Source organism: Cheilinus undulatus, linkage group 19 (genome assembly GCF_018320785.1).
Source record: "Cheilinus undulatus linkage group 19, ASM1832078v1, whole genome shotgun sequence".
Taxonomy (NCBI): domain Eukaryota; kingdom Metazoa; phylum Chordata; class Actinopteri; order Labriformes; family Labridae; genus Cheilinus; species Cheilinus undulatus.
This window is the reverse complement of record NC_054883.1, coordinates 10,029,589-10,053,734: the sequence shown is the minus strand read 5'-3', so window position 1 is coordinate 10,053,734 and position 24,146 is coordinate 10,029,589. Positions and strand designations below refer to the sequence as shown.

The window sequence follows — 24,146 nt, the reverse complement described above, 5'->3', positions numbered from 1 at the left end:
AAATGATTTTCTAATTGGAAGCAGTTTCGCTCTCTCACTGACTTGATTTGTGGGACACTTAGGTAGTTTGAGATGGGGCTGGAAAAATCAGAAAGTGTTCCTCAAGACCATTAAAGAGTTTTTATGAGTCTTGCCTCGTCAAACCTGAAGCTGTAATCATCATATGATTGGTTTTAGTTCTCTTTATGACTCCAATCAGTTAAGAAAACCTAATTGAAGTCCTGCAGAATATGAGGGAACAAAACTCTCCTTAAAATCTGACGCAGTACCTTCTTTAAGGGTTGACTTCCTTCCTGGTTTAATCAATTTGACTTTGGCCAGCATGTGGATGCCCCCCTCTCTCTCCACCCTCCTTCATCGTCTCCTCTTCGGGCCGATAATTCGTGGGGGGGAGCCGGCCCCTGACCCGGCCCTCAGCCTGAGCCAGCTAAGCTTTAATTAGCTGTCGTGAAACGGCCCAGGATTCATTAGAGGAGAAATAGCTCTGTCAGGAGAAGCCATTTAAAAAAGATGATGGAAACTCTCTTTTTTTCCAAAATGATAGCCAAGGTAATGGCACTTTCTCAATAAGCAACGATAGTTTAATACGGTAATTGTCAGAAAAATGGGGTCATTACGGCTAAGCCCCCGAAGAGCCATTTAATCGGGCGAGTATGGCCGCTGAACCACGCACGCTAACTTTAAATAGTGGGATGAAATCAGGGCAGAGGAGCTCGTTCACCGGCGCGCCTCGTGATGGAAACGGTCAGTGTCACAGTCTGCAGATGAGGTGGCCTCATCACGAGAAGGCTTGATTTAAAAAATGCCAGATAGACAACATGAAATGACCATTCCTCCTGTGTCTCATCCAAGGGTCAAAGCATGGGCCTGCTTCACGATCAGTACCTTTCAAGCACTAACCTGATTCCCTAAATTTATACTTCCTTCACGCTTAATGTCTCTCTTTTAACATTTATCCCCTTGTGGATTATGACATTTATTGCTTAATCAGGATTGCTTTGGACATTGTGATCATCAGCATGAGTTGATTCATCTTTTAGTGCCATCTTTAAACACCTTTAAAATGTTGCAGTTTTTCTGCCAATTCATCACACGTTTTATGGTATTCTGCACACAGGAGCTTTATCCAGTTTTCTGCATCCACAACGGCGGCACCGACCTGGAACGCCTGCCCACGGCCAGCACCTGCATGAACCTGCTCAAGCTTCCCGAGTTCTGCGACCAGCACCTGATGAGGAACAAGTTGCTGTACGCCATTGAGTCATCTGCCGGCTTCGAGCTGAGCTGAGGAGGGCGAAGGCTTCTCTGTCCCTGCATCCGAGGACTCGATGCCACAGAAAAAAAACAGCTTGGAAAAGAAAGACTAGAGAAATGGTGCACTGACCTGCCTGATTTTCTGTGTTTGTGTTTATGCGTGCGTGCGTGCCAAGTTTGAGGGACAAGGTGCAAGGATGAAGCAGGGTAGGAAGCCTTTTTTAAACCCTTTTAAGTAATTTAAACGATGAAGTAATCACCTTTAGGATAAAAGATTTTTACAGGAAATCTCATGCACATGAACGAACAGTTACTTTTCACCAAAGATAAAGTGGCATCGTATAAAAAAGGCAATATAACAGACAGACAGGGGCAGACTGTAGGACTCTAAAGCCACCTCGTGGTGTGCCAAGGGCTGCGGAGGTGGAGAAGCTTTTGTGTTTCATGTAGAGGTCATCAGAACTTCAGTTTTTGTGATTTCTCCAATGATTAGTATAGCTATAAATAACCGCCGTGTCTGATAACCATACCGTAAGTGTGCACACGCCGTCTGAAGTGTGTTATCGGCTTAGACTGGGGGAATAGTCTATTGTTATGGATTTGTGAATATGTACATGTTTACATTTGCTCTTGTATTATTCATTTATTCAGTATTTGTACAGGTTTGTTTCTCTTTCCTTTGTGTGATGAATGGAGGCCTCGTGTACTCACATGCTCGCTAAGGTGAACAATCTCTTCCCTGATCAGTAACCATCAATAACAAGGCTTAAACATGATCAGTGTACCAACAGGGTTAAAAAACAGAGTGTATGGATATGAATAAACCCACTTTTCCTTTTGCATTTTCCTCCTTTAAGCCTCTTTTCTTTGCTGCTTGTAATTTACAGTAATGACCGAGACATAAAACAGTGCTTTGTGGGAAAATCTCCTCCTGAGTTTTATGGCCTCTGACATATAATTAAAGAAACATCCAGTTAAGAAACACTGAGCAGAACTATTCTGGCCTTGAGATGCATTATCGGGCCAAGCACAAATTAAGATTGTGTGCGTTGCTCATAAATCTCCCTGCCCTCTGATGCAGGAGGAAGATTTCCGTCCCTCTTTGGACCGAGTCCATCTCTCCATCCTCTCCTCTCTGCTGAAACAGCCGACTCAGAGCCCGAACCCGCACATCAGCCGGGCCAGGGAGCTCAAAGTGATAATTGGGTCTTAAAAAGCAGACTTGTCATTGAAATGAGGGATTCATCTCAATTACTCTGAGATTTATTTAAGACTATTACCTTGTGATGGATGATAACTGACAAAGTTAATGCAGGATGTTATGAATCATCCTCGGTAGGTAATATACTTTAGCTGGATGGTAGGCCTTTTAAGAGCTAATTGAAGCTTTTAGGCCTGTTTATGTTGCTGCAGAGCAGAGAAACATCAAAAATCACTACAGGGGGACTAAGGTTTGAACCTACCTTGCACATGAGCCTCAAAGTGAAATAAGCTTCACGTGTCTGAATAGGGAGTGATAACAAGTTGAACTTAGTCCAACAAAAAGGCATACTTGACAAGTTAATCATACCTGATTCAGCCTTTAATAAACTAGTGACTAATCATGAGACAGAATGACTTTCACTGCTGCAGGTATTACATCAGTGAGGGACAGTCTTGCTATACTGTTAGGTTGTTTTCTATGTGGTCGTTCTATGAGTGCCATCTGGTGGGGAAAAAGTAGTAATACACAAAGAAGATTTTGACTTTAAACAGGCCCATTTCCTCAACATCCCTTTGACATCTCTAATAACTTTATTTGTAGTACCTTTAAAACAAGGGTTTACAAAGTTCTTTAACACATGCAGAAGTGGATAGAAGAGCAAGACAACAGTTCAATCAACGGCAAACGATGACAAACCCCACAGTAGAAGAAGCCAAGTAAAAACTTGACCACAATTTTAAACCAAACACACATCATAGACAGACCTCAGAACCCAGACACCACAGAAACTCAGATACATAAGGTGAAAACAAAAGGACCAAAATCCAAGTGCATTATTCTGGCAAAGCTATATTCTTTGGAATATTTTGTTTGTCTCATATATTTAATTTTTATTTGCCATATAGACAGTATGCATTTCACAAATCAACAACAAAATTAACCAGAAAGTTGGTGAATATTGTTTATATTGATCCTCCCCACCATAAGTTTTGCCCTTATCACTAGGCAGTTGTCTTTTGCATATTCAGTTAGAGAGGGAGGAATTATATGCTTATCACTCATGTGCAAGGCTTAAAAAAAATCAAAAAAGAAAGAAAGGTAACGCCTGCACACTTACTCCACGCCACAGAAGTTTGAATAGACGTTTCAGTCACACTTTGATCTTCATCAGGTCTGATTGTTTGCACTATAATGGCCTCACCCATACGTATACGTCCTCTGCTCCAGCAGGTTAACAGGCTGTGCCATGGCAGGCCAAGATTACAAACGTAGAAATACTAGTAAATTACATAGCAATACAAAAATACTCACGAAAATGTAAAAAAAAAAAAAAACCTCATTGCTTTAAACATTTTTACATGAAAAAAAAATGGCCAGTGAATAAATATTTAAGTAGAAAAAATAAAATTAACAGATGTTTACAATCCATTTAAACAATGAAAAACCACTTTTTCGTATGATTTTTAAAAAATGTATAGGCTCTAAAAACATCGGTCATCGTAATACTGAAACATTTGGATTATTAGTTAATTAATATTTGGACTGTAATTGTAAAATATATACACAAAATATCTAAAATACAAATTACCCTTTCTTCTCAGAAATCATATGTGCTCAATGCCAGTGTATCTCAGAGAGGCCACTGGGTGATTTGCCTGTCTGAAATGCTCTGCCATCCGGTTAAGCTTGTCCTGGATCCTAATGGAGCTCCTGTGCCATACTAGTCTGTTTTTTTAAGGCACTTTGGATTTCCCCCGCATATGCTAAAACACATGGATATTTAATGAGGTGGATTACATAGTTTTTTGAGCAGAATACAGAATGTATTGGTCTATTGCTGAGACATGGCAAAGTTAAAACAGTCCTACAGCTACATTAGTTTCTAATGGAAGTCTCCCAGAGCCTTTGAGATACATCATGTCTATTTTTCAGGACTTATTTTTTATGTTGTTTCTGATGTGTATATATATATTGATGGGATTTTCTTTAATAGCATGCAGTTCAACATTTAAGAAACCGGTTTTGTTAGAGAGCTGGGAATCTGACCTCTAGTCAATGAATTTTCTGGAACTTTGATTTAATTTCAAATATACCATGTCGTTTTCAAATAGATCTTATTTATGAACTTTTTTTCTTATTGTACACACTGACAAAAAGGGACAAAACAATCACAGCAAAACCAATACAAAATAACAAAAATAACAGACCAAAAATAAAAGACAAGCTGCCACCTAAAAGGAAAAAGGGAATGCGTCCATGTCAGTCCAACAAATGGTAATATATGTGAATCAAATGAAGGTCGTGGAGAGTCCAGTTCTTGGCTATACTCAGCTGAATGAGGCACAAGGCAAAAACCAAACAGCAAAGACCAGCGTGCATGAACTAATGCAGCTCATGGTGATAATACACAGTAAAGTACAATGCAAGACTCTCCAATTCATTCAATTACCACTGTGACCTTTCTACTTCCTGAGAAAATCAATGAAAAGATCCAAAATCTTAAAAAACTTTTAAGTATGTCATGTTTACTGGGACATAGAGCCCTGGATCTCTGGGTCGAATGCTCCAGATCTTGACTTACTATCATAGGATAACATTTGATTACCTGTAATACTGAGTTCATTTTAGTCATTTTACCAAGATGGCCAGCACTGTTATCCTGAGATAAGTCAGGAACTAGAATCTACTTGTTCTCACAGAGAAACAGAATTAAATGTAATTGTGTATTTCCACTTAAAGGACTCCAGTAGTGACATCAGTTCTGATAAATTACCACATGCAAACATACTAGTGCTGGGGCCAGCTTTGAAGAAATAAAACATTAGCTTTTGTACATATACCCTTGTATATATTTCAAAAACATGTACTTAATACACCTTGATTGTCTTGTTGGTAATGAAAAGAAGGAAAAAATCTAATCTACTAGACTGAACTTAATGAATATCAAAAACGGAGGAATTCTAATTATTAATGTGGCATGCCATGTGTGTGATAGTGCAGCGCCATGAATGTACTTTCTGCATGTTCAGACATGAACAGGGTGGAGGCCAGCCCTGTTTCAGATTTTCAAACATCCAGCATTTGAGCAGCAGCTTAGTCGGCGTTACAGTTCACTGTCAATAATTATCCTTGTCTGTCTTTTAACCTTCCCCACATCTCAGTTTAGGAGCAAATTATCATCTGCAGTCATAACAATAAAAGAAAAAGTCCATGTTTAGAGGAAGCTATCGACTTCATGGTAAAAAATGACCTGTGCATGATATCTATTGCAGTGATTCCTTCTGCCCAATGAGTCTAATTAGATACTGACTGCCCATAATGTCCAGTGTAATTAATAGCCATCTGTCATTTTCATGAGGTCTTCTTCAGCTGGCAAGAGCTCTGGCCAGCTTTAACGACAAAAACGACCTTCATTTTCCATTTAAAATCAATGCAAGTGTGCAATTTCAGGCTCAATTCGTTCAAAACTCCAATAACCTGCACTGCATCATTCTGTTTCGTGGGTTATCACAAGTTCAGCGCTCTGATTTTCTTTCTCCCCTGTAGGTTCTATCACCTTCCAATGTTTTCTTCAATTTTCCTGAGCATATTGAAGACCATTCCCACCAGGAGATAGAAATATCTTAGAAACAAACTGGCCAGGGCTTTCATATACTGCAATAAAACTGTCAATGTCATAGTTATAAGCTAGAACCACAGCCTGGGGTGTATATGCCTCTGCAGGGTATGCCTGCCAGACAGTGGGTCAAGAAGGGGGCTGGGGTAGTTTCTGTGGTAGTGCAGTATGCTAGGGATGAATATGAAGTCCAATGACCTTGACCTTTGACCTTGGTTATCCATTCAGTTCATCCCTGAGTCAGTGGATTTTTGTTTAAAGTCTTGATTCTCAACCAGTGGTTTCACAGCCGTTTTCAGTGGGTCAAGCATGTGCACCTGAGAAAAATATGTGACAGAAAGTTGTTTATGTACTTTTATTTTATGGATATCAGTCCATCTCAAGTCCAAACTGAAACATTTTTCAGTACAAACCCAATTCCCAAAAAGTTAGGGTGCTGTGTAAAATTGTCAAATGTCACAAACCCATTTTTATTCACAATAGATAAACATAGCAGATGTTTCAATTGAGCCATTTTACCCTTTTACAAAAAGTATTAGGTCATTCTGAATTTGATGGTGGCAACATATCTCAAAAAGTGGGGTCAGGGCCATGTTTACCATTGTATAGCATTCCCTCTTCTTTTGGGAGTTTTGGGAGAAGAATGTTGTCTCATTCTTGTGTGATGTAGGATTCTACCTGCTTAACAGTCCTTGGTCTTCTTTGCTGGATCTTTCATATTATGATGCATCAAATGTTTTCTATTAGTGAAAGGTCTGGATTGCAGACAGGCCAGTTCAACACTTCGACTCTTCTGCAAAGTTGTGCTGCTGTGATGGATGTGGTATGTGGTTTAGCATTGTTTTGCTGAAATATGCAAGGCCTTCCTAACCTTGCAAAGCAGATGTATACGCCCGTTTCCGTGTTTCTCATTGGTGAATCCATCTTGCAAAGCTCCTGTCTGAACCATTTGGACCCAGTTAGAAAGTGACAGGACCAATCAGCGACGAGGGGCAGTGCTTTCAGGCACGGCGGAGTCATTTAGATGTAGCTTTCACAGATCAGTGAACCTCTGTCCATCTTAATTTCTTAGGGACTCAGTCTTTCTAAAATGCTTCTTTTTTACCCAGTCATGTTAACTGTCATGTCAATTGGGTCTTGATTTGTCATTTAAGAGGTGGCAGCAAGTGAGAACCATTTGTCCAAAGTTGAAAGATAATCCTTTGAAGCATATTTTATATATCATAGTCCCAAGCAAGTGATGAACATGAGGCTTAATAATCCAAAATTCCAAAATCTTATGAGTTCATCTCTAAGTCAATGTGGACATCTGTGCAAAGTTTAAAGAAAATCCCTCCAAGCATCCTTGCATTACATCCACAGGAATGCTGAGGGAGTTTCTACTTATTTTACCTTAGCAGATTCATGATGACGTGCTCATTGTAAGATCATTCTGACATCTGGAGAGAAACTCATAAAGCCTCTATGACCACAGTAAAAAAATGATCTAGTAAAATAACATTTGCCCAGTTTAAGAGAAAATCAAATAAAAACATAAGAGTGACACATACAGTGAGGCATGCAATGTAAATACCTCCAACAATGTTGTTTGTCTTTCTGTATTATCAGAGGAGTCTGGGAGATAACAAGGTCCTGTTTTTATCAGCACCTTCAGGCGCTCAAAGCAGTAATAAAAAAAAATACGAGTCTGAAGGACTGTGGCCTAGACCAACCCTAATGTAACATTTTCTTACACTCATACATTCCCCTCATTTATGTAAAATACAATGAATAGCACTAAAATAAACAAGGCACACAATAAAAATGAGATCAAACACCAGCAAAACTTATAAAGCTAACAAAAAGATAAGTCCCTTCTTAAATATTGTATATGTGAAGATAGCAGCGCTCACTACAGTGAGTTAAAGCTCTTGAGAGAGTTTTTCACATGGTTATGAAACAGACAAAAACTTGAACTCATGTCTCTTTATGGCCTACAAAAGCAAGCCGGACCATGACAGAGAAGACTGATCATTTCTATTCAGCTATTTTTATGGACGCCTGAAACTGCTGCAGAAGGGTAGGCGTCAGATGAAGTGATAATGTAGGAGGTGCAGACTTTTCCGACATTTTCCCTGGCTGCAATTCTAAATGAGTCACAAATCTGTGAAAGGAAGCAGGAGAACATTTTTATAGGAAAAACAAACAAAGATGTGCAGGACAAAATCATCTACAAGCTAAGGTGCTGCTTTGTCCACAGGAGCTTTAACTTATAAAAACAGAATATTGTAAACATCAAGAAATAAAGAACTTCCCAATCTAAGGGCCAGTCTGTTATCAGCCTGATGTTGCTGCATGTTGTCACACATAAAAACAGGTCTAAATTAGAGGCTACTATGCATTTGGTGTTGAGATATAACACACGTTTCCACAGCTCCATAGGTCAGCACAGGGGACTCCTTAATAAAGGCTGCGCTGTTTTACAAAGTGAGATCAAAATGGTGATTTGTGATTCAAACGGTTTATCAACCTTATTTTCAACAAAACCAGGTATTCATTTTAGTGTAAATGTACAGTTTTATACTCTTCCCATCACTGCTGGGCATGAGTTTGTTTGGAAATAAAGATGAATCTCTTAGTCTTATGTCTCTTGTAAGCATCCAATGAAAGCATTATGTTTAAGTGAGGAGACAAGTTGCTGGAGTTTTAGAAGAGTAATGTTGTCCCATTCTTGTCTGATTTTGAGCTGCTCAACATTCATGGGTCTCTATTTGCTGTTCATGGTTTCCAAAAAGAAATTCAAATTTTGATCCACCTGACCACAGAACAGTGTTCTATTTTGCCTCAGTCCATATTAAAGGGGACATATTATGCAAAAATGACTTTTTCAGGCTTTTCTAACAAAAATATGTGGCCCTGGCCTGTCCACAGATCCCCTAAAATACCAGAAAAATCCATTCCCTTCTCCCCTCTCTTTATCCACCTTTCAGAAAATGCGGCTAAAACAAGCTGTTCTCAGATTTTCCCCTCATGACTCATGTGGGGAGTAAACACCCGCCCCCAGGTTTCGTTGGCCCTCCCCGCTTGGAAGAAAGTTCCACCCTCCTCTCCTGATCTTCCTCTCGGCTGCCAGCTGAGATGCTGGATAGCTCAGTGTGTTACTCTGCTCACTTGGATCTGGGATATTGATGTTTCAAATCCCTGTCAGGTCTTTAACTTTAGATAAAAGTGTCTGTAACATTGTAACATCAGGAGTGCTACATCCATTACCTGAGAGAGGTGTGGTTAAGGGCGGAGTCAGACAGCTCATTAGGGGGGTTTTAGACATGCAAAAATCCTAAACTGGAGTGTTTATTCAAAAAAACAAACTTCACACGCATGTTTTGGGGACCTCTGAGAACAATATAAACTTGTCTTATAAAGGTCAAATATGTCCCCTTTAAATGAGTGTTGTCCCAGAGAAGATGGCACAGTTTTCTGGATCATGTTCACAAACTAAATCTTTGCATGACACTATTTGAACTTGCATTTGTGGACGGCACAGAGAATTCTGTTGACAGAAAATGATTTCTGGAAGTGCTCCTGGGATTTCCAGTAGAGAATCAAGCCTATTTTTAATGCAGTGCTGCCTGAGGGCCAAAAGATCATGAGCATCTAATACTGACCTTCTGCCTTGTCCCTTATGCACAGAGATCTCTCCAGATTCTCTGAATCTTTTGTTGATATTATGCACTGTAGATGGTAGAATACTTTTCACACATAGTGAACATGGGCCCATCTTTACTCCTGAAAGACTCTGCCTCTCTAAATGCTCCTTTTATACCCAGTCATGTTGCCCTAATCAGTTGCAAAATGTCCCCCCAGCTGTTTTTCATTAGTTCCACTTACTTTTCCAGCCTTTTGTTGTCCTGTCCCTGTTTTTTTTTAGTGTCGGTGCCATCAAATTCAAAATGTGCAACTATTTTTCATAAAATAGTAAAATGTCTCAGTTTCATCATCACGTTTTGTTTGCGTTCTATTTTGAATAAAATATCTATTTATTTGATTTACAAATCATTGCATTCTGTTACTTATACATTGTACATAGTGCCCCAACTTTTTTTGGAATTGGGATTGTAAGAATACACCAGTGATTGTGGACAAAGAAGGCTATCCAAGATATCCATACAACTAACACAGATGGATGAGGGATTTAAATAAGTGATGAACCTAAAAGCTCCACAGTACAGTGTCCAGAGCATGTAAGCGTCAAGAGGAGCACAGCCTACAATATCTCCATAGTCCTGCATGGACATAAAAATGGCAGCAATGAGTCTCCTTCTCTGCTTCATAAGACAGGGCTGAAAATAAAAGCTGAATTTGAGGAGTAAAAGAAATGAGAGGAAGTGACGAGTGAAGGCAGGCTCACTGGCTTTTATTTTGTCAGTGTTTGAAATACATTTTTAATTATAAAAATTCAGTTAACCAGTGTTAAAAGAAAATTCCAACAGGCTGAGCTTTTTGTCAAATACTGAAAAAAATGTATAACGTTTTATCAATAAAGTTGTATTGTTCCTACTTTTTCCTACAACAAACAAGTGAAAAAAAGTCTAAATGGCAATTACTGAGTTACAGTGTTTTCTCGTGGTGAAACCCCCTGAAATGAACTTGTAAAAACTTCTTTTTCTGGAGGTAAACATTGCGTCAATTTGGGCGGGATTGTCTGCCAGTAACACCATAAAAACGCTCTAACTCCCTGTTTTCTCACGGTACACGACAGGTGGCGCAGGAAGTCCTTGCATGCTTTCCCTCGTCTGTTCCCTTTGAAGAAGCTCTGCTAGTTAACCCCCTTTGTTGACTTTATAGGAATATTCAGGGTGTTTTGAAGGTTTCAGTCTGACCTGTTCCATGACAGACCTGTAAACAGTGCGGACGGTCCGGTTCTCCGGCCCGGCTGGGTGTCTTCATGGATGTGTGAGCAGGTCAGTGAAACGGCGCTGCTGTCGACACTCAAAGACACGATGCCTTCAAGTGACACTCGTAAAACGGAATATTACACTGGAGAAAAGTTAACTTCGTGTATCACGTATAGAAGTTGGGTTTTTAGTCCTTTTTTAAAATGGGAGTTGACTTTTTTTTGTTTAACACTGTTAGTCAAATTGTGAAGTTTTTCTCCTCAAGTTGGCATCACTGTGAGTTTCATTACAAACGGCAAGATGGCAACACAAGCATGAGCCATTTGTTGGCTGCCTATTATGCTTTAACCTCATCTTGTCTGCAAAAAGACTAAGATCACTGGTATTCAAACCTGGTGACTTGACTTTTAGTGTCATCAGTGCAATTTGAATCGATTTTTGTGACAACTTAGTTGCAATCAGATTTCATGTCCAACCAAGCTGTGCTATGTATCTGTTCAATGGTAGATTCAAAGATAGGCTGTGAATCTCTAGTGGCTTGTAAAGTGAGATTAGTGTTAAAGAATATTATTAGTACTCTTCCCAAGGCCACCCATAAAGGGAAATAAAGAGGAGAGCTCTATGTTGCCCAGCCAAATGAGGGGCCAATAGAGGTCAGCAAAATCAAGGTTCATTATAGAGTTAATCTGTGATAAACATGTTTTATATTTAACTGGAGTAGTAATACTCTTTAAAGCAACAAAAATCACTATAATGATGTCTACTCGTAGCATAATATAGCCTTTTTCAAAATGATAACCCCCTTTCTTAAAATAAAGGAGAAAGAACTGATAAAACTTTAAGGAAAAATTATGAAAGTGGCAAAAAGGGGAAAAGGTATCAAAAATGGGTTCACAGTAAAAAAATTGTTTCATAAATGGCTGGATAAAGAAGTGAAAATGTGTCTAAGAGTGGCAACAATGAACAAAAAGTATCAAAAATGACTTAATTGGTAAAGCTATATATATGTTTTTATCCTGATAAATTGCATGCTTTATTGTCCCTTAGACTTTAGTTAAGCCCCTTCAGCGTCTCCCTACAGCCACAGTCATGTAAAATAAGCCCACCACTTGTTCTTAGTATCTCATTTCACTTTTTAAGATCTCAGACAGCTCAGTGGATGAGTTGAAGTGAACCTTGTGTTATCAAATGTTTACATATTTTTAATCAAATTTCCTTTTCAATCCACAACAAGTTCCTTTTTCCGTGGTTAAATTCATGTTATAAACTTCAATCTATCTATATTGCAGGACTGTATCCAAACAGGAAGTTAATAACACTGTTAAAGAAAGTAAAAGAATACAAAATGACACAAAAACTGCTTTGAAGGAAAAATATGAGATTTTAAAATATGATTCAAACAGGATTAGTTTAATCATTATTAAAAATTGTAATCATTCGATTGCCCTATTTTTCGGTCACACCCACCATCCCAGTCTTATCTCTGAAGAACAGCTTAGTCTTGTGCGTTACTGTGGCAGCTCTAGTTTCCGAGCTTACGTGAACACAGCAGCAGCACAGTGGGCTAGTCGCTATCAGTAGCCACATCACCAGCCAGCTCCCCCAACGGCTGCAGTTACAGGTTCCGCGCTTTGACGAAGACAGGGGGACATATCCTTAGAAAGGTGAGCGTTTTCTTACTATGAATATGTGCTAAATTTTAGCCAGGGCGTTGCATGTTACTCTAGTGTTGCCTGTCGCAGTGATACAATAAGGTAACATGTGGATGCTGTGGTGTGTCGCAACCTGATGTCCCCCGCTATGGTCGATGTAATACATTATATATTATTCATGAGCATTAAATTGCCACTTATGTTGTTCGTTTATTTCCATTAAGATAGTCTGAAACGCAAGTTGCGAAAACAAATACAACGACCCTTTCTTCTATCGCTGTAACATAAGCTATTGTTATCCTAACCATAAAAACATGAAAACTTAGCAACAGCTAGCAGCAGCTATTACCTGAACAAGGTTTTAAAATGAGCAACAGTTAACGTTAGTTATGTGTGAAGGATGTACAGCTATTGTGTAATGCTTGCTGTGCTAGCTACATATCTGTCACCGGTTTAAACGTTGCAAATAAAGGTCCAGCAGCAATACGAGACTTCCAGTCCAATATTAAAGTTACGACCCCTCTATTTTTAGTGGTGTTTTCACTCGTTATGTAACGATTTGGCCATTTTATTAATATCTCTGCGGTATGTGGCAATACATCTCAAAGATGTTCAACGGCTGTAAGTCTTTTCTAGAAGTTTCTATTTAATAAGCCGTCTGTCGCGTTTACAATAACACTTGTGATAGCTCTTTGTTTTATGTTAACTTAGCCATATGCTAGCTTCTAGAAAGTTCAAGCACTACCAGAGGAAGGAAATAATTTTAGTTTCCTCAGTTAAGATCGTAATTTGTTGCTGCTGCCTGCAGACAGGAAGTCCACATAAACTTCTAGATTGTCAGGATACCAGAATTTAGGGGTTTCAATGACATTGGTAACATTTTTCAAACCTCTAACAACTAAAATCGATGTCCTATACAGCCAATATTTGGCGTTTTCTGGCATTTTTGTCACCCAAACGTGCAGTCAGATTCCTACACGCTGTCTTAGTTGTACAAATACAGCCATGGGGGATATTAGACCCTTTTTGGACCCTAATAGCACCCCTAAAATAACTACAAGAAGACCAAGCGCCCCCTAGATTTCCTTTAATGTGAGAGATATGTTTCAAATACTGTACACTGAAATAGTATAAATTGAAATACTAAATTCTAGCTGATACTTTCATATCAGGATGTAGGGGAAATTGAATGCTACTTTATAAATGGAAGAAAACCCACAAGTTAATAGAGCAAAAAGGGGGTTTTTGGTTATAAAATATCTATTTTTAGGCCCTCGTCTAAATGGGTATGCTTTTTGAGTGTTGGGGAAAAGACCCATGCAATTTAATGTGAAAAAACAACTACAAGTAGTTCTTGTTTTTTATGAAATGAGTGGTTAAACAGAAGGACTGAACACTTTCAAGGTACATATCACTCATGTCTGTAGAAGCAGAGCTACCCTGAAGGTCTGCTCTCAAATGTGGAACACTTTAAAAACACGAAAGTTTGGGACTATAGATGTATGATTGTGAGTATGTACGTAAACCTTTCTGAATTTTTATTTCTTCATGTTTTTAGTTGTATTGCTGTAGGGCAACCTGGAAAAGAGATCTCAGTCTCAGTGGATTCTCTCAGTCAAAATTAAGGATATTAGAAATAATAATGATAAAATCACCCTTGAATACAGAGTACATTTTTTACAGTTCAGCCAGGGGTCCAGTGATTTCTTGCCATTTTTGATGGATTTATTCCTTTTGTGTTGACCTGTGTCATAATGTAGTCCATGGAATTCTTTTTAGTACTGTTTATCAGAGATTGAATAATTCAAAACAAAAATTTATCAAAGTGGGCCATGTCTTTTAAACAACTAGAACATTACAATATATTTGGATGCATAAGAAAACCACATTGAAAGTTCAATGTCAACTGTGTCCTTATTCACTATCAAATGTAATGACAAACATGTGACCAAAATGAAAGGCAACCTTTACATATAGAGCACAGGTGTTAAACGTAAGGCCCGGGGGCCAAATCCGGCCCCCAAGATGATCTCATATTTCTGTTATAACTGGCCCATCTGTATGAGGTCTGCAGATTTCCTCCAGTATAAAAATGTAAACTTATCCTTGATGATTTAGGATATCCTTGTTAAGCCACAAAACCTGAAAAAGTAAGGAGTTAAAAGTTTTTAGATCAGAAGTCAGGAATGTGGGAAAAGAAATTAATTTGTGTTTTGATTTCACATTTTCAATTTAGCATCTCACAATTAGGACTCAAACTTAGGATTTCAACTTTTCATTTCATCCTTTGAGCATTTCAACTCATGATTTTGACATCTTATATAATATTTTGAGCTTTTAGATTCATATTTCTAATTTTTAAGTGATATTTTTACTTTTTAACCAGTTATTTTGTATTTTACCTCATATTTTCAACTCCAAACTTTGACTTCATAATCCCATCGTTTGACCTTTTAGACTCACAATTTAAAATTTTGAATCGTATTTTGACTTTTAATTTCATATTTACAAATTTTATTTCATAAGTTGACCTTTTAAACTCATGATTTTGACTTTCTAATATATTTGCCTTAACAAACATTATTTTTCAATTTCATGTTTTGACCTTTTTAAACTAATTGATTTACTTTTCTCAGATTGTGAGCCTTTAAACTTATCTTTTTAACTTTTTCAGTTTAAAAATAATTTATCATCAGTGCTACATTTTTTTTTTAGTGTTTTATTATCAGTGAAATGAGGCTGACAGTTTCGGGTTAAAAAGGTGACCCTGTTAGGCCCTCAGGTTAGACCTGAATCCAGAGTCTGGCCCCTGCTGTGATTGAGTTTGACACCCCTGATATAGAGTATGAGGTTTAAGGAAAAAAATAAATCTATCGTTTGATCAAAATAACATTAATCATTGCTAGATTTGAAAGTTAAACAATTGCAAATTTCCAAGAAAAAGATTGAGTTTCAGTTGCTCAGTGTAAGGAGTTTTTTTTTTAAATCTACCATTTTTTCAATTAACTGCATGGCTGCACAGTGTATCTAATCACAGTTGCATTGTCAAGCTGTGCAATTAAATAAGTGCATAAAAGGCTGTAATGAGGCCTTTTAGTTTTACAATGATGCTTCTATTGCACTTTGTAGAAGTACCTTTATTTAAAAAGAAAGAAAAAAACATTACATTGCTTTGAAAGCATTGCTGTGAAACCTTTTTTTTCCTTTTCCTTTATAACCAATCAAGTAAACTCATGATAGCATTTAGGTATTATATCATAAATGCAACCACAACTCACAGTATTGTTCAGTATAATCGCATTTCGCTTTATTACCATATCACTCTGCACTGATTAATTGTTGACATTTTTTATATTGATTTGACGATACATTTAAAACCGCTCCATTCATAGCTTTAATGTGACATCACACACTCATTGGAGCGCCCCCTGGTGGGTAAGAATGGCTTCCTGCTACTGTACAGTGTACACAGTGGAGAAGTTGACCATCTTGGTTGCTTTTTTGATTTTTTTCAACAAAAGAAAGTTGTTGTTTTACTGGATGCACTAACCAATGAGGAGACAAGTCAGGGTTATACCTCTACAGAACAACTCCATAGAAAGAGAACCCAGAGAGGAGTAAATAGCAGATCACTAACAGCTGTCTCTGGAGGTTACAATAGACCGTAGCACTTCTCCTAATCCTGCCATAAGATATAGTATTTGATCAAGATAAGACTGTCTTTTAGTATTATAGGGCCAAAACACCAACACTGTTGTTAAGTAATGTGTACTTGCATCTTGAATAGTATCCTAGGTGCTGTAAGAGTCCAAAGTGACAAAAAAAACACTTGCCTTTTTTGGCGTCCAGGCCCCTGCGTGGTCATGTGACTTAAAGCTATTAAGTTTGATTTGAGAACATGTAAGAAATGGGTATCAGTAATTTGTGGGAAAATGATCAGTGTAAGATGAGTTGTCATTGAAAATCTTTATGCAGTTTTGATTTTTACCTGGAGAATAACTGAAACTGTAGGATGTTTTTCATATAAATTTTGCTTTATTTCTGTTATATATTTTATGAACAAGACAACACAGCTCATAAACACTTCGCCTGCCCTCTTTCTAACCTCTTTTCTGAGAATTTTTCTATTTTCTCTTTTTGTGCTGTGATTTTTCATGTCTAATGTTGGATCCAAGAATAGCTGTGGGGGTTTTGTACAAGAATCTTGTGTTTATGTCAAAATGACAAGGATGGACTAACGAAAAGATTTCAGTTGTAGATTTCTGGAAAGTGGAGGACCGGTGTATCAAGTTTTCCCTCCTACATGTCACATATTTAAGTGTATGAATGGATGCTCTGTCTTAGAAAGAAGCTTGTTGCAGGACTTTCCACAAGCTGTCAGCCAAACAGCTGACTACTCACTTAATCACAGCTGACCGCTGGCTACCTGTGGTTGACCTAGTATAGTCTGACTAACAAGTTGTCACCCATTTTTCCTGCATTTGTTAGAATTACTCATCTTTTTCATTACATTCATTAGAAAGCTGCCTGTCTGTCGTTGCCCTGCTCCCGGTGAGAGCTCAAACCTCCAGACCCCCCCTTGCTGGCTACTTTCCCACCAGCTGACTACTTTATACGTCTGTGGAAGGTCCTGTTACTGCTGTATACTGTAAATGAGGCCATCTCTTGATGACATTAGGCTGAACGTATACCTTCTTATAGAACACGGGTGTCAAACTCAAGGCCCGGGGGCCAAATCCAGCCAGTGGAATGATTATATCCGGCCCGCATAATCATATCATATTTTTATTATAACTGGCCCACCAGTATGAGGTCTGCAGATTTCTTCCAGTATAAAAATGTAAACTTCAACATGATTATTTAAAATATCCTTGTTAAGCCATAAAAATCTGAAAAATCAAAGAGATTTCATAAAAATTCAAAATGTCGGGAATTAAATTAATATGTGTTTTATTTCATATTTTCAATTTTGCATCTTAAGATTACAACTCAAACTTATGATCTGACTTTTCTTTTCATACTTTGACCTTTTCAACTCAGAATTTGGACTTTATATGTAACATTTTTATCTTTTAGATTCCCAATTTTATATTTTAAGTCATATTTTAAACCTTTTCAACTCCTTACTTTGGCTTTTTAATCCCATAGTTTGACTTCTAAAAACATGATTTCAATTTTTTCTCATATTTTGACACTTTGAATGAATAATTTGTACTTTTCATATCATATTTTGACCTTTTACAATCCCAATTTTGAATGTAAGTCATAATTTTAACTTTTTAAGTTATCATTTTGAATTCTAGCTCATATTTTGACATTTTCAGCTCCTAATTTTTGGCTTTTTAATCCCATATTTTCACCCATCAGACTCGCAATTTAAAATTTTAAGTCATATTTTGACTTTAAAACTCATGATTTCAAATGTAATCTCACATTTTGACCTTTCAAAATCTCATATTTTGACCTTTCAAACTCATGATTTCAAATTTCTCCTCATATATTTGCTCTTTAAAAACATTTTTTTATTTTTAATATCGTGTTCTGATCTTTTGAACTATTTAATTGAAATTTTTATCTCATATTTAGCCTTTAAACTTTTTTGATTTTCATAATGATTTATCATCAGTGCTGTTTTTTTTCATGTTTTATTACTGGTGAAAATGAGGTTGACAGTTTATGGTTAAATAGTGACCCTTTTAGGCCCTCAGGTTAGACCTAAATCCAGAATCTGGCCCCTGCTGTGATTGAGTTTGACACCCCTGCTATAGAAGGATACATCCAGAGAAAATGCAAAAGGGCTGCTGATAATCTTCTGAATATTCTCTGTATCTTCAGACACTCAGCTAAGCATGTTATTGTGCTGTATTCAGATACTATGTGTGCCTGTCTCATGTCAGCTATGTTTGCTGCTCAGAGCCTGAGATGTGCAGAGCTCCTGACTGGTTAATGTCAGATATCGAGTGGTTTTTGAGGGTTCTTTTACTCTTCATGGACCCTCTCCAGCTTCCTGTGTTGATTGTAATCACAGTAGAAGTGACTATCCACTCAGTGTTTAGCTCTTAACAGTGTCAGGCTGCGTTTTCAGGTGATTATTAAAACAAAAAAAAAGAAGTCCTTCGAGAGAAATGTACTAGAAATGAGTGAATTCTAATCATAGGTTTTAATCAAGAGATAAAGCCTCAGCGGGTAATTAACTGTGGAGTTGCTGTGTAGACAGAAATCGTTAAAGCTGTTACATTTATGGGCCTATACTCTGATAACCTGCTGATACTGAAATGATGGTGCTTATTGTAAGTATGGAAGACATAATGGGAGTGCTGATAAAGTTTGTTGGGGAAATTCCAGTGGCGCTGTAGGCCTCCAATCCTGATCGTTATCTTGTTATATTGAATTTCTGGTGAGGCTGAGTCTGATCAAATTTTCTTTATTATGTACTTGTGTAACCCCATTTTGGTAACACAACCATTCAACTCACATGTAGCTTTCAGGACACCTATCATTAGTAATACTATGCCAGAACTTCAACATGAGCCTCTGTTAGACATTTTACCTTGAAGAGGAGAGGGTGGTTTTTCATCTCCAGCTTAAAACTCTGAATCTCTTACAGATCTAACACTAGTGTCTAGCTACCATCTATGCTGCAAACCTAATCTGAATTAAAGCAATAAATGTTGAAGTAAGGTTAGGCAAATGATAAAGTTTATTGTTTCCAGCTAGCATATACAGTGGTTTAGTGGTGCCTGGAGATGTTATTCCTTTCATTTACCCCCCACATTTTTAAGCTGCTCATCCAGAAAATAATAACCACCCTGTGTTATTAATAAAAGCATGTAAGACCATGTTGCATGTTTAGTGGGCCTTTAGTGTTTGTCCATTATCACTTCATTTCTGCTGCTGCAGGGGGGATGGATTTTTATGAAGTTGACAGACAAAGATGAGGAGATTGTAAGATCACCACTGACCCACATGCTAAAGCAGAAACATCTGTATGGCTATGCTTTTTGAGTTGATTATTTCATATTCCTCAGCAGGGATAGGGAAAATGCATTTCAAAGCATTGCACTAGTGGACTCAAAATTTGTTTATGTTGCATGATGCTCGCAATGACTTTTCAAGCAGTTTCAAAGTCACAGACAAAATTCAAAAGTCAAAGTAAAATCAAGAGAGTCGTGATCTCAGTTGTTAGGTGTAAGGTAGTCATAAAATGCTATCTGTGCAGTTTTAAGGCAGTCTTTTTTGAGTCTTGGTGTAACGACAATATCACGTGTCTGATATTATCTTTAGTCTGGTCTTATGCAGTTTGTGTTTTCATTGACACAACTGTCATCCACAACCAAGCGGAGCTAGTGTTCTGTGTAAGCACGTTAAAACAGTTAGCCTTTTAAAACATGAATGTGAGCGTGGATCATTCTTAAGCAGCTAAACGTCCGCATATAACTCAAGGGGTAAAAAAAGTTTCTGCACTGAGCTGCTGTCAAATCTCTGCACCTCTGTCTGTGTATCATGTCAAAAACCTCCACTGGGTTTTTCAAAGTTAAAGTTTGTTTCTGTGGTGAGATACCCCGCGTTTTCATGCAGTACTTTCATTCTGAAGTGTGTCAAGGATACTTCTCTGGTTGTTGCAGTAACTTGAAAAGTCGCTTCAGTTTTTACTGTAAAAGAATCTTATTCTTGTCTTGTGGTTACTGGCCCACAGACTTTGCAGAATCTTAGTCTGTGAGTAAAAACTCAGTGATTTGCTGACAAATTGTCTTTGGGTGTGAGAGGGTGTCAGAGGTTAGTCTTTTTAAAGTCTTTTAAAAGTTTTAGCAAAGTCTTCTAGTGTAAGGCCAGCATTAGCCATCCTTGGAGAGGGCTGGCACAAAAATGGATAGGCCATTTTATCATTATCCTGACTTGTTTAAAATAATAATCAAATAACTAACACCCCAAATGTTTTTGCTTTAATTTTAAAAAGTGCTTCAAACAGATTTCACTGCTGCAGATATGACTAATTCAGCCACTACTCTGACTCCTCATGGTAACTCATGATTTGAGTGATCATGATGATACTGATTCATATTGCATCTTGTTATGAGTTACTCTGTGATTTCCATCTATATTTCAAACACGGTTGAATACAGCATGTATAAGGTGTGCACTGAACAAAATGTTCAAATGACATTCAAATAAATTAGGGCAATTTCTGTAAAGTACATTTTGCATTCCTTCTTGTGATTCACCATTACAAGAGTTTGACTTAAGTCTCATTGACTAGTGTTACACAGAGTTTCCTCTTACTGGGAGATCTGATTTGGCACACCAGTACTATACAGCTGAATGACAATGAACAGATGTGGTAACCTCTTACTGCTCAAGTTGTTTGGAAGCGTTTGCACTGAAATCCTGTGTAGATATCTGTTCAGTCAGTGCTTCACTAAGAGCACCAAGCTCAAACCAACCACTGAGCATTAGTTTAATGACTTGGTAATGTTTCTTCCAGTTGCCATCTTTTGATTATACAAAAAAATCTTACTTCATCCATCAATTTTGGAGATACTTTTGTTTATTCTTCACCCTTTACTTGGAAGTTCCCTGTTTCAACACCAGCAGGGTGAGGAATTCTCTAGAAAGTCCTGCCCTGAGGTACCCCTTCACTCAGCTCTCATTCCTAGGAAAAAAAATATTTTTCATCATAATATGAAAAATAATGTCAACAGAACATGTGCCATGTGATTTATTCATCATTAAATCTAACCTCTAAAGATTTAAAGTAACATTTATGTCAACTCAAACAAATAAAAAAACAATATGATTGGCAGTGTGTTTCTGAAGTCTTCCAGACTTGAAAAGAAAAAGTAGTCTATTCTTTTGCACATTCTGAAGTAATATGTAGTATCTTAATAAGGAGGATATGGATCAATGATTTCTTTAGATGATGATGATGATGATAGTGAATCCTTGATCATTTAAACCATAAATAATCTTTAACAGTTTGCATTATTCAAACACGTTCATAATAGGAGATTTTAGTGCACAGTACCTATATCTGTGGGTTGAATTCATTAATTTCTGCTTACAGGTACCTTGTTCAGGCTTTATGCTTACATATTAGGGATGCAGTGAGGCGTCAGTTTAACATCGGCATCAGCTGATGTGTGCTTTGTTAAAAAAACATTGGCCATCAGCAAAAAATGTGGAACCAATAGATATCAGAAGCCAATGTTTATCTGCTGTGTCAAAACAATTTATTGCTAGAATCTTGTACACCCAACTGCTGATTCAAAGAAGAGTGTTTCTATCAGGTACAAGAAGTCAGCTGTTGGACCAACTTTTTTTCAATGGTCAAACATGAGAGAAATTGTTGTCAAAGCGTGAATCGTACACCAAAGTAAACCATGAAAAACATCAGCGTTCGCAATCGGTTAAAGTACTCTTTTAAACATCTTTATTAGCCATAACTTTTACTATTGGTGCATCACTACTTTATATGGACTAGAGCCCTGCGCGGGACGCTTTTCTTAATACAGCTGGATTTCTGACTATTGGCTGCATGGAGACAGACACATATTTAAACATGTTTACACAGTACCACCAACTACAGCCAACAGATAACAGCAAATAAACCGTGATTTCTGTTACCAATGTTTGAGACATCTGTGTTATCTTGTTTGACAAGAGCACGGAGAAGTGCTTTAAAGAGACATTACTGTAATCAGTGATCATGGAGCAGGTGTGTCATCACATCCAGGCATGCCAAATATGTTGCCTTGTGGGCGGCTAAGTCATTGCAGTGTCAGTGTAATATTTACCAACCTTATTTACACATCATTTATCGGCATTTATTACAAAGTCACACAGAGGTGAAACTGTTCACTGATGTGTGAAAAGGTCGTGCATCATAAAAGCTTTCCACCAGTTCTCACAGGTAGCAGGCTTATCTTTATTCTATTAACACAGTGCTGTTACCATACCAGTTATTATTTAATGCAATTGGGCCAATTTGCGTGGAAAGTGGTGTTTTTTTAATGGCTCAGCATCTCTGCCTTCCTGTGTGTATTTGCAGTGATGGGCCAACAACATAACAAGGGGAGCCTTAAAGCTGTGCCTTTTGACTTATTTCCAAAGTTTTACAGCATGCACCGTATTGTGCAGCTTTAACAAAGCATCGCACGATTTAGCTTCACAGAGACAGACCCATATAGCACCGCCAACTACAGCTGACAAATAACAGCTAATAAACCGTGATTTCTAACACCGTGTGACACATCTCTTGCGTTATCTTGTTCAATATGAGCATGGAGAAGTGCTTTGAAGAGAGCTTACTTTAATCAAGGATTGCGCAGCAGGTGTTATCACACCCAGGCATGACAAATACATTTCTCCTGTGGGCGTGTTTCAACAAAGTCAAGTAGTTTTTCAGCTCTGTCATTCTCTCTCTCTCTCAGTTACACAGAAAACCAGACTCGTGCCAGCTGTAGTTGTAAGTGACATGATGGGGGATGGGGACAGTGAGGGGGGGCAAACTGAAGCAAAAGCACAACAATTCTGAATCTTATAAATAATCTGTACATATTCATGATTTTGATTGTCAAACAGGAACACCCAAGAAGTCTTCTGAGAGGTATCAAGGAAAATTGGAGCAGCCATGTGGCGTGCAAATTGACACAGACAGACAGACATGGCTCCAATTATAGTAGTAAGATGAAATCAAAAATAATAGTATTATATTCTTTGTATGCCCATACACCAGATGCTCTTTATTATGTAAAATGGTTGATCATTACATTTAAAGCTAAAATTGAATGTTTTCTAATTTTCTTGTTCTCAAAATCTAGATCAAGTCCAGAATGCAACTGGTTCTCTCCTGGCCAGGGTTTCAGTTTTACAATTACTTTAACATTAAATCAGACAAGTAGTTATTTGAAAATTTTTACTGACGACAACAAAGTAAGCTTTTGACTGAAGTAAAAACACCTATTTGCTTTGTGTAATTTCCCTTTTAGGTGCATACATGCAGTTGCATTCTTAATGTCTGCACATCAGTGCTGTCTTTAAAACCACAGTGTGATCCATGGGTCATATACTGCACCTGTCTGCTCGTCTTTTTTATAGATGTAAAACAGAAACAGAAACAGAAATGAAAGGATATGTCTTTGAGCTTAGATCACAGCAAGATTCTGCTATATACCACAAAAAACATGAAAGATCCCTCTAGACAGCTAAGACAATAACTGACAACTACTATTTTTTCCTCTAAAAATAAACTTGAATGAGAAAGCCACTAAATGTTCTGTTCAGTTGTTTTTGTGAAGGTTGTACTCATGGTCGGTTTACTAAAACAAATCCCCCATGGATCACTCCACTGCACATGTTTTTATTAAACTGTTCTGAAGTCTGCAAGTTTCCCTTCTGTTTAACCGCTGCTGTCTATCTCACAAGAATTTCGACCAAGCACACTGAACATTTCCTTAATTATTCATCAGACTCCCTCAATATAAGTGCTTACTTCAGGAAAAATTAAACTAAAATGATGGATTTTTTCAATCTGAGCATAGATACCTTTT

General features: G+C 37.7%; 2 protein-coding genes across 4 annotated transcripts in view; both read left to right on the top strand.

Annotated features, from left to right (window-relative positions):
- ube3c (ubiquitin protein ligase E3C) overlaps positions 1-2,096 on the top strand; it is a 44,486-nt gene extending 42,390 nt beyond the window's left edge. For all 3 annotated transcript variants that reach the window (XM_041814483.1, XM_041814485.1, XM_041814484.1), the window contains exon 24: positions 1,118-2,096. In XM_041814483.1, the coding sequence (XP_041670417.1) occupies positions 1,118-1,288 (171 nt within the window). In that variant the 3' untranslated portion in view covers positions 1,289-2,096. The remainder of the gene's footprint in view (positions 1-1,117) is intronic.
- A 10,380-nt stretch (positions 2,097-12,476) lies between these two features.
- Positions 12,477-24,146, top strand: part of dnajb6b (DnaJ heat shock protein family (Hsp40) member B6b) — a 46,620-nt gene continuing 34,950 nt past the window's right edge. The window contains exon 1 of the mRNA XM_041813792.1: positions 12,477-12,612. The gene's annotated coding sequence lies outside the window, so the exon portion shown is untranslated. The remainder of the gene's footprint in view (positions 12,613-24,146) is intronic.